Source organism: Nothobranchius furzeri, chromosome 14 (genome assembly GCF_043380555.1).
Source record: "Nothobranchius furzeri strain GRZ-AD chromosome 14, NfurGRZ-RIMD1, whole genome shotgun sequence".
In the NCBI taxonomy this organism is placed as follows: Eukaryota; Metazoa; Chordata; class Actinopteri; order Cyprinodontiformes; family Nothobranchiidae; genus Nothobranchius; species Nothobranchius furzeri.
This window is the reverse complement of record NC_091754.1, coordinates 11,232,158-11,242,601: the sequence shown is the minus strand read 5'-3', so window position 1 is coordinate 11,242,601 and position 10,444 is coordinate 11,232,158. Positions and strand designations below refer to the sequence as shown.

Genomic DNA, 10,444 nt, shown 5'->3' with positions numbered 1-10,444 from the left:
TAAACAGGGGGACCAGTTCCTGGTGGCCTTCGGGAGCCAGAATATAAGTAAAGTACCGAGCCACATTTCTCTACTTCTACTTCCTCTTTGCTAAAGAAGCCGTTTTTTATGAAACGCTGCAGCAACGTTTGGATCTATACTCCTAGCAGGAGAGCATATGTGCGAGTCCCAGATGGAGACTCTTTTCTAAATATTTAGATTCACGCTGAGTGCAAGTTAACCGCCATCTGCCTCATTTTTGATCATCTTTCTTCTTCTCTGCAGGAAAACCAGATGGGACCAGCATTAGTCAGAAAATTTGTTTGGACATCCCTAAAGTTGACGCTGTGTTTGTGGGGACGGGGGACCTGTTTGCTGCCATGTTGCTGGCCTGGACTCACCATCACCCAAAGGACCTAAAGGTCACCTGTGTTTTCAGTGAAAAGCTGATGGAACCACACACAACAGAGCAGTTCATGGTAACAGTGTCATTGTGTTTTTACCCCAGATTGCCTGTGAAAAGACTGCTTCAGTGATGCACCATGTCATTATGAGGACCATCACTTATGCCAATGGTAGGGTTTGTTTCTTGTCTCGCAGGAGATCTTTACTTTGTCTCTAAGTTGTTCGCCAGATGAAGACACTCCCTGTTTTCCTCTGCTGTTGGTACCATATTTACACAAATAACAGGAATATGGCAGCTTGTAGTTTGCAGGGTGTGGAGCTGCTGACACTTCAAACGCAGCTGGCTGCATCCCGTCTTCTTTCACAGAAACATCCCAGAGATTCAGAAAGCAAGGACCTTTTCTTCTGTTCATCGTGAAAGGGGTCCAATAATGTTTTTCACACCAGGAAACTGATCTTTGTGTTCCTGTCAAGCATAAGAAACTTTTGTTGCAACTCAAAATGTGTGTTTGAGAGAGAGAGAGAGAGAGTGACTTCTGTTTTAGCCTTGTTATTTTATTTTACTTAGATTTTACTACCTCCTTAAGCCGGGCGTACACTGTGCGACTTTTTCACTTTTTTGAGCCGATTTTCCACTCGTGCGAGAATCCACGACGTCAGGGCCAGTTTTGCGCTGAGCGTCGTGTACGAGAGGGGTTACGAGAGGCGATTAACACCACGTGACCAGCTACAGATCAGCAATCGTGAGCTCGCACGGACTTCTGGCGTGTTTGATATTTTGCTCGTCCCTCGTGAGGGTATCGCACTGTTGAAGCGGCGCTGCGAGCAGCTGCGACCCAAAATGTATCAGAACCGCTCACGGCGCATGCGCAATCCTGCATCAACGCCGTTCGCCCGCTATTTCCCTAATAACACACGTTGTTTGTATTTATTTCTACATGTTATTTTACTCACAAAGATTGTCAAGAAAGCGTGTTTGTCGTGTTCATGTCAAATTAAACTGATCACTAAACACAGATTTACTTTCTTTATTTCGTTTTCCTCATCCAACCCCATAAATCCCTGTGTGTCCTCCTGCAGCACTCCCGAAGGACAACAGGCAAAACAAGACAAAAAAGTTTTGACGTGTTGTGTAAAAACTGCTTTTTTTAGCATATTTTTAGGCCCGACGTGTTGCTACCAGACGTACAGTGAGCAGTCAGGTCGCATCCGAGAACTGGGTCATGCAGTGTGAGCGCATGACTCGTGAGATCTGCCCTGCGATGAAGTCATACAGTTTGAGCTGAAGCTGAGTGCTACGAGTGAAAAAGTCGCACAGTGTCCTCCCAGCTTCACTTGAGCTGTCTTTAATGAGTACCTTGGACGTAATTTGGGGGGGGGGGGGGGACAGGGGGTACATGTCCCCCCCCACTTTTTCCAAAGTCAAGTTTTGACCCCTGCACATTTTACCATCCAAAAACAATATTACGCTATATGAAATTGACACTAGTTGAGCTTTAGGACCAAGCGGAAAACAACCATTTGTGTTGAAGCCTGTTTCCCATTAGAGCATACTGTAAAGACCCCCGTGTCCCCCCACTTCTAAAGTGAAAATTACGTCCATGATGAGTACAAAGTCAATTTCGTTGTGCACCTGTGCATTGACAATAAAAATGATCTTGAATCTTGAAATGACCCAGGAGCCCTAATAAATGGCCAAACACAACCCCATTATAAAGCCCTACAATGTAAATACTGGTTTGCCCCGTCCTCTCGGCCAGTACATGAATAATAAAGAAGCTGACTGCTGATTGGCCGGTTTACCCTGATGGCTCTATGATGCTGCCTGTAGCTGTAGTTCAGTATCTAGGTAAATCAGTAGGCATGCCATGGATCTGTCTGGCATTTATTTAAAGTCTGGATATTCTGAATCCTGAAAAGTTACATGTGTGGTCTGATATTCTTCTTTTTCATCTCATCCAAATATGAAATTAGCTGTAGCTCATGCTAGCATTATCAGAAGTTCAGGCTAGCGTCAGCCATAAGTCAGGATAGCGCAAGCTGTAGGACCGGCTAGTGTTAGCCATAGTTCAGGATAGCACTATCATTAGCTCAGGCTAGCTTTAACAGTAGTTTTGGCTGGTGGTATCAGTAGCTCAGGCTAGGTTAGCTTTTGGCCATGTTTGCGCTAACAGTAGCTCAGGCTAGCGTTAGCATTAAGACAGGATAGCGCTAGCAGTAGCTCAGACTAGCATTAGCATTGAGTCAGGCTGGTGCTAGCATTAGCATTGAGTCCGGCTGGCACTAGCAGTAGCTCAGGGTAGTATTTATATATGTTGCAGAAACAGAAGTGGGTTGGGACATCCAGGTATAAGGGGGTGTGTCTACACCTCTGACACATTGATGCAGCTTTTCTTAGAAGGACTCGTTCTGTCGGTGTCGTTACAACATCACTACTTTACATAGGGAAGCAGGTCAGGAACTGCACACACGATTAGGTACATTTAACACCCTAAGCTGTGTTTATTCAACAACAAGATAAATGTGGTTCTGAATTTTGGGACCTTTTCAGGAAAACCATGTCTCAAACTAGCATGTGGCTAACAGCTAAATTAGGTTGACAGAATCTGATCCAAGGGTTAGGGTTTGCTTTGGTGCAACATTAACAAAAAGACACATCTGACTGATGAAGTGTCCCATTTCATATTCCAGCCACCACCTCTAGTAGAGTTTGTTAAAACTTAGAGGAAGTGGGAATGTGACTTTGATTGGCTCTTTTTGTCTTCCAGAGGTGGCTGGTCCTGGGAACAAACCCAGTCCTGCTCAGCTGGAGCTGAGAATGGTCCAGAGCAAAGCTGATATCGAGAATCCTGCGATCATAATAGAAGCAACGGTTTTACAAACATCCTCGGACCAAAAGCAGTAGACTTTCTGTGAGCGTTCACATGTCGTAACAAATCCGCATGGTCATTCCGGACCCTTTTAGGATTCTCACACAAGACAGTCTCGTGTCTCTGCCTTAAAAAAAACTCCAAGAGAGAAAACCACATCACCAGGATGGGCTGTATGTAGTTTCTCCTCACAAACACACTGGTACCACTGCCGTTTGTGTCTCTATGACATCATCTGCCCCTCAACAAAAACAAAACAACTGCATTTAGGTTTCAGAAGGAGTAACGTGTGTTGGAATAGATTTTATTAAAGTGAAAAGTAAGTCCTTTTTATGATACGACTCATTCCAGATTTCCAGAAGAATGTTGATTTGTGCATGACCATGTGACCAGTAGATAAGGACTGCTCACACGGCATTGTAAGCACGCGTGTGGTTAGATCAGAACATACTCAACAGACGTAACACAGATGAAAATGTACTTCTACAAAAGCATGCCGTGTGCTTAAGATGCTCCTGTTTGTTTTAAAGCCTCAGTAAATAATCATAGATATGTATTCTTATGCAGAAGTGTCCTAGTTTCACTAACCTGGTTCATTTCACTTTTAGAACAGATGTAACTTAAATGATGAAAGTGTCACTAGCTGATGTGAGAAATCTTATTAAATCAACTTATTTTTGAATTGCTGTTTTTAAATTATGCAACGCTCTGTTGAACTAGCAGGTGTGCAACGTGTTAGACCCATGTTCTATCTCAAATTGAGGTATTTGCACAGATAATTCTTAATATATTTGTTAATGATGCAGAATATTTCCGCTTTGGGGTTGTTGTCGTATCTCACTAGAAGAGTCTATGAGACCACGGCGTTGAGCCTTAACAGGGTTAGTGAATGTTTTTGTGCACTAAAAAGCAGATTTCACACATAGTGTTAGTGAGTCAAGTGCCAAACCTTTAACTGTTGCTCTGTTGGAGATAATAAATGACTAATATTTTACTGAAATGTGTGTTTTAATCGTTTTAATGAGGTTTTTCCTAAATAAGATTCAGCCAGAAATAACCGGATTTATTGTAACATAACTGCAATTTCATCCATCCATTTTCTTCCATTTAACCAGGGTCGGGTCGCGGGGGCAGTAGCCTAAGCAGAGAGGCCCAGACTTCCCTTCCCCTCAGCGCTTTGTGATTTATATCTGTGAAAGGTGCTATATAAATAAACTTTTACTTACTTATTTACTTACTTTTACTTACTTGGGCCAGCTCTTCCGAGGGGAATCCTAAGGCGTTCCCTGGCCAGCTGAGAGACGTAGACCCTCCTGGGTCTTCCTTTAGGTCTTCTCCCGGTTGGACTTGTCCAGAAAACCTCACCAGGGAGCATCCTAGCTAGATGCCCCAGCCACCTCAACTGGCTCTTCTCGACGTTGAGGAGCAGCGGATCTACTCCGAGCCCCTCCCGGGTGACCAAGCTTCTCACCCTCACAGAGAGAACTAATTTTGGCCGCTCGTATCACTACACAAATCTCATGACCATAGGTGAGCATTGGAATGTAGATCGACTGGTTTATGTAGAGCTGTGCCTTCTGGCTCAGCTCTTTCTTCACCATGACGGGCCGATACAACGCCCGCATCGCTGCAGACGAAGCACCAATCTGCCCATCGATGTCTCGTTACATCTTTCACTCATGAACAAGAGAAATATTTAAACTCCTTCACTTGGGGCAGGACCTCGCAGTGGCGTGTCCAGATCTTTTAAAATGAGGTGGCCCAGGTGAGGCACAACTTTGTGCAAGGGTGGCACCAATGGTTATGCTTTTGTTGTTTTACCCCCAAGCCTTTTGTGGACAATGAAAAGCCTATTTAAAGGTAAATTAGTGTGGTGGCCAATTAGATTCCAAGTGTAGCGTAGTAATTATTGTATGTATTTGGGTGCTTTTAAAGCTTTTTATACTACCCTACACTGACCAGTGTGATGTGAATTTCCATATAAATATGGGAATCCCGTCTGATTGGTCTTTGAATGTTTTAACCAGAAGATTTACAATTCTTTGTTTATTCAGGGATTGTAGGACACTTCGTATTGATTCAAGAAGAGAGTTTTAAGTTTTTAAGAAGTAAGAATTTATTTTCCAAACAATTAAAAACATAACAAGTTAACTGAGACTACTGTGGTGAATGGGTCCAGGTGGATGGGATGTGATGTATGGTGACTGTGTGTGAATGTGAGGTTACCAGAACCTTCGTATCTAGAAGAACTGAGTTCTGGGTGTTAAACAAAAAAAGAATTTGGTTTGCATTAACTAGGAAGTTGATTCTTATCAAAACCACATGAGACGTGATTCTTGCTGTGTCTACCTCGCCCTTTTGGAAGACCCTCTTCGCAGATCCAGAGGTCAGGAAGGTTGGATGACCTCTGGGCACCGAGGTTCAGTAGATTAACCACAGCACCGACTCTCCAGTCCAGAGATGTTTCCCGAGTCCCAACAGATAGATGGAGTCGTTTGCGTCTAGAAGGACTCTTGGGGAGTCGGAACTGTATCAGCTTTGTTCTGCAGGAACCGTTTGCTGTGTCAGCTTCAGCGTGTAGCAGGGTTTTTTGACAGCTTGTTAAAAAACGCTCTGGGTTAAAGAGGTTTCGTTCTGGACGGCCGTTCCGTAGCTTTCTCTAGAACTGACTCACGGTGAAGTGAGCTCTGTTTTATATTCTCAGGTTATGGTTTACTTTCTCCCTCTCCTGATAATAACTTTTTGATTCCTTGACGTTGGATGTGCTACTGCTAGTTTACCCGTTTAACAATAGATTCACTAGGATAAATACAATAAAGTTTATCTCTCGCCAAATAGAATATTTACTAAGACATCACGGTGTAACCATGGACACATTGCTCGGTGTGTGTGTTTGTGTTTGTGTGTGTGTTTGTGCGTGTGCGTGTGTGTGTGTGTGTGTGTATGTGTCTTCTCGATCCCCAGTGAGTCGTGGAGGATGGCTACTTATACTGAGCCAGGATCCTCCGGAGGTTTCTTCCTGTTAAAAGGGAGTTTTTCTCTCCACTGTCGCGTTATGCTTGCTTAGTATGAGGATTGCTGTATATTCATTGACACTAGTCAGTGACTTGATGCAATTTGCTGGGTTCCTATATAGAAAACCTTTTTTTCTGATTGGCTTAATGAACTGACCTGAATTAGAATGTTTATTATGTGAAGTGCCTTGAGACGACTCTTGTCGTGATTTGGCGCTTTATAAATAAATTGAACTGAATTGAATACTTGTTCAATCGGAAGGTGCCATGTTAAGGGGTGTTAACAAGCAAACCTCAGAACATCACGGCTTCTTTCAGATACAGGATGCTCTGATTTGTGGGTAAGAAAATATCTATGTGTCATGATGTCTAACTTTAACTAGATAAGCAGACAGGCTCGGCACTGAAGGACCTTGAGAAGGGAACATGATGTTGACAATCTGAGTGTAAACACGCAGTGTCGAATCTTTTCTTGCAACTTGGAAGATTAAGAGACGCACAGAGGCAGATTCATGTCTGTAGATGACCGATGGCATGTAGGTCAATACGTAGGTGAAAACTGACCATTGCTGGATGTTACACAAGGGTGGCATGTGCTACCCCAGGCCACTGCCTGGACACGCCCCTGGAGAAGGGATTCTACCTATTTACGACTCAAGACCATGACATTTTACCAACTTATTAAAAACATTATAGAATATAAAGGGGAGAAAGTCTTTGTTAACGTGCCAGATGTTCGATTGCGGCCACACTGCTCTGTTTCACCAGCACTAATCCACAACAAGAATAGCCAGCATTAGCCCAGATAACCAGGCGGGTTATTATTTGTGTCCAACTTAGCCTCTATGTGTGTCAAGCTCAGTTTGGAGACACAATGGAGATCTCACAGGGAATCGAGTTCACAGCTATGTAGAATAGGATCTATAAAAGAGACAATTCCCATCTTAATAAATTAAGACTTGCAAATTAATTCAACAGAACTGTTTAAGATGGTGTGAGGAAACCCCAACAAGTGCAGTAAATACATTCAAACTGCAAAGAGTGGAGCCTCAGCAAACTTCCTTAAGGCGGACCCAATCTTCTGGTTTAGATGCATTTATACACACAGCACTAGGGGGCGGTAGGCTCATCACTCTGACTCAATAATCAAATATCTACAGCTGTCTACAAGAATTCATGTCTTTTCTATATCAAAAAGGAGAATCGGCGCAACAGGCCTGTAAAGATTGATCATTCTTTAGTTCTAAATATCAAGCAATAACTAAAATAAATAGCTTTTTTTGTGACAAAATGGTATTTTAGTATGTTATGTAATCTTTGGCATATGTTCCTAGCCTGTACTCTTGGGTGGCAAGTGGATTGGGTCATAGTTTGCCCACTTATGAACGTGACATTTAAATCACTGTTTTTAAACGAGGGAGGGTGGTGAATGCCTGAGGTAATTATTACATTAACATGATGGGAGCTATTGCCCGAGTGTGAAGCAGCTGGGATGAGAATCAGCTCCTCTAAATCTGAGATCATGGTCTTGAGTCAGAAAAGGGTAGAATATCTTCTCCAGATCAGGGATGAGGTTCTGCCTCAAGTTTCTCAGGGTCTTGTTCACAAGTGAGGGAAAGATGGAGCGATAGATCGATAGATGGATTGGTGCTGCATCTGTAGCGATGCAGGCGTTGTACCAGTGTGTCGTGGGGAACATTCACCGGTTGATCTACGTTCTTTTCCTCACTTATGGTCACAAGCTTTGGGTAGTGGCAAGAAGAACAACTCGACTTGACTCAAACTTTATTTATATAGCACTTTATAGACTAAAACATGCTGCTGTGGGGGACCACAAAGAGGCCACACTCACACCCAGGTTCTTTTGACTGTTTGCATGTAAATGTTGACGCCTTGCTACTGCACAAAGCAGCCAGCTCCGAGCAGGGAGCTTACTGTTGGTTTGTAAATGAGTTGGCACTTTGGAACTGCTTTTAGCAGCCAACCCTGAGCAGAGAGCTCAGAGTTGGTGACTAAAGATGTGAATGAAACCTACCTTTGTGTCATCCTTGACTCCGGGATGCTGAGAGGTTATAATTAGAAGTGGCCAGTGGCAGTTTTACCATTAAGCCGGGCGTACACTGTGCGACTTTTTCACTCGTAGCACTCAGCTTCAGCTCAAACTGTACGACTTCCTCGCAGGGCAGATCTCACGAGTCCTGCGCTCACACTGTACGACCCAGTTCTCGCATGCGACCTGACTGCTCACATTGTACGTCTGGTAGCAACACGTCGGCCCTAAAAATATGCTAAAAATAGCTGTTTTTACTCAACACGTCAGACTTTTTGGTCTTGCCTGTTGTCCTTCGGGAGTGCTGCAGGAGGACACACAGGGATTTATGGGGGTTGGATGAGGAAAACGAAATAAAGAAAGTAAATCTGTGTTTAGTGATCAGTTTAATTTGACATGAACACGACAAACACGCTTTCTTGACAATCTTTGTGAGTAAAAAAACGTGTAGAAACAAAAACGAACAACGTGTGTTATTAGGGAAATAGCGGGGGAGCGGCATTGATGCAGGATTGCGCATGCGCCGTGAGCGGTTCTGATACTTTTTGGGTCGCAGCTGCTCGCAGCGCCGCTTCAACAGTGCGATACCCTCACGAGGGACGAGCAAAATATTAAACACGCCAGAAGTCCGTGCGACCTCACGATTGTCGATCAGTAGATGGTCACGTGGTGTTAATCGCCTCTCGTAACCCCCTGTACACTACACGACGCTCGGCGCAAAACTCGCCCCGATCTCGTGGATTCTCGCACGAGTGAAAAATCTGCTCAAAAAAGTTAAAAAGTTGCACAGTGTACGCCCGGCTTTAGGAATAGGTCGGTGGCCGCCTGGGGCCCCCTTATGTTGGGGCCCCCCTAGCCCTGACCGCTGGCACCCCTCTGTTAATGGCACAGTGGACTATTCCTTTAAGACACCGATGCACAAACAGGAAGTGATTGGTAGTCATTCCACTCCAATCCAGTTGGTGGCAGTAATGCACCAAATTGTTGTCTGCCAAGTGCCATAAGACCTCAAATAATAAGAAGAAGAGAGGCGGGAGCGTTCCTAACAAACTCAAAGCGGTAGTCAAAACATTAAGCATGACATGGAGTTATCCTAGTGGCTCCAATAAGAGAAAGAAGCAGCTTGCTTTAGAAAAGCGTTTATCTTCACTTCCAAATGTGACGTCTTTTTTCGATGTAAACATTAAAAGGAAGCAGAAACGAAAGACTGTAGAAAATGTTTAAAGGGAGGAAAACAGACCAAAATGGAAAATAGAAAAAAAAAGGCAAAAGCACAGGAGCACTGACAGGAAAAAGAAAGCAGAGCAAATATTAAAGGCACTCAAAGGGAGGGAAAGAGGAGGACTAATAAATGACTAAAAGGGAAAATAACTTATGTCAGAAGAGGGAAGAGTTTAGCAAATCCAGTTAAAGGTAAGATTGTCAAAAATTTTGTGTAAGGGGGCCTCGTGTCTGTGTTCGCCTTGGACCCCAAATTGCGGTCCTGATACCGGCCCAAAGCCCAAAGCACTGCTTTCTGTCCCTAAAAAGGATATAAGTATGATAATTAGGTCATCAGCACCTGATCATCATGATCAGTTCCTGACAGCTGCTGTTTCTCCCTCTCCAGCCCACCCGGTGCACCCAGCATCGATAATTCAACTGGCCCAAAAACTCCACCTTAACCCGGTTCTCCCAACATGATCACACACAGGCCAGCCTGGACATGAATCTGTGGCCAGAGCTGTCTTCTTTTTTAACGTCGCCTTTCCTGGCCCGTCTCGGTCCATTTTGCCTCTGGAGTCAGAGGTGCGGTGGTGCGGTAGCGCGCTCTGGGGTTGCTCGTTTATTAATTACGCATGTCATGACCAACAATCACTGAGCGGGCAAGATTAACGACAAGGCCACAGGAAATCTCCCGTTCCCCCATTACCAGTCTACCACTGCCAGCGACAGCTCACGAACATCTGCACAATTTTTAAAGTTAAAAAATTTTTACTGGAAAAAAATTCACCCAATTTGGGGTTTAGGGATATTTTAGGGGGGCTGATTTATTTATTTATTTTGGTTGTTGACTCTTTATTCTTGTTTTTTACGCTACTTTTTTGCTCCTATAATGATTGTAATTGCTGCCATGACACCAAGCA

The 10,444-nt window shown here is 43.9% G+C and overlaps 1 protein-coding gene across 1 annotated transcript in view; it reads left to right on the top strand.

Moving 5' to 3' along the window:
- The window catches only part of LOC107390226 (pyridoxal kinase), a 13,922-nt gene extending 9,668 nt beyond the window's left edge, over nucleotides 1-4,254 (top strand). Inside the window, exons 8-11 of the mRNA XM_015966823.3 lie at nucleotides 1-47; nucleotides 265-401; nucleotides 488-554; nucleotides 3,153-4,254. The exon at nucleotides 1-47 is cut by the window's left edge and continues 65 nt beyond it. Of these exons, the coding sequence (XP_015822309.1) occupies nucleotides 1-47; nucleotides 265-401; nucleotides 488-554; nucleotides 3,153-3,289 (388 nt within the window). The 3' untranslated portion in view covers nucleotides 3,290-4,254. The remainder of the gene's footprint in view (nucleotides 48-264; nucleotides 402-487; nucleotides 555-3,152) is intronic.
- Nucleotides 4,255-10,444: the final 6,190 nt, after the last annotated feature.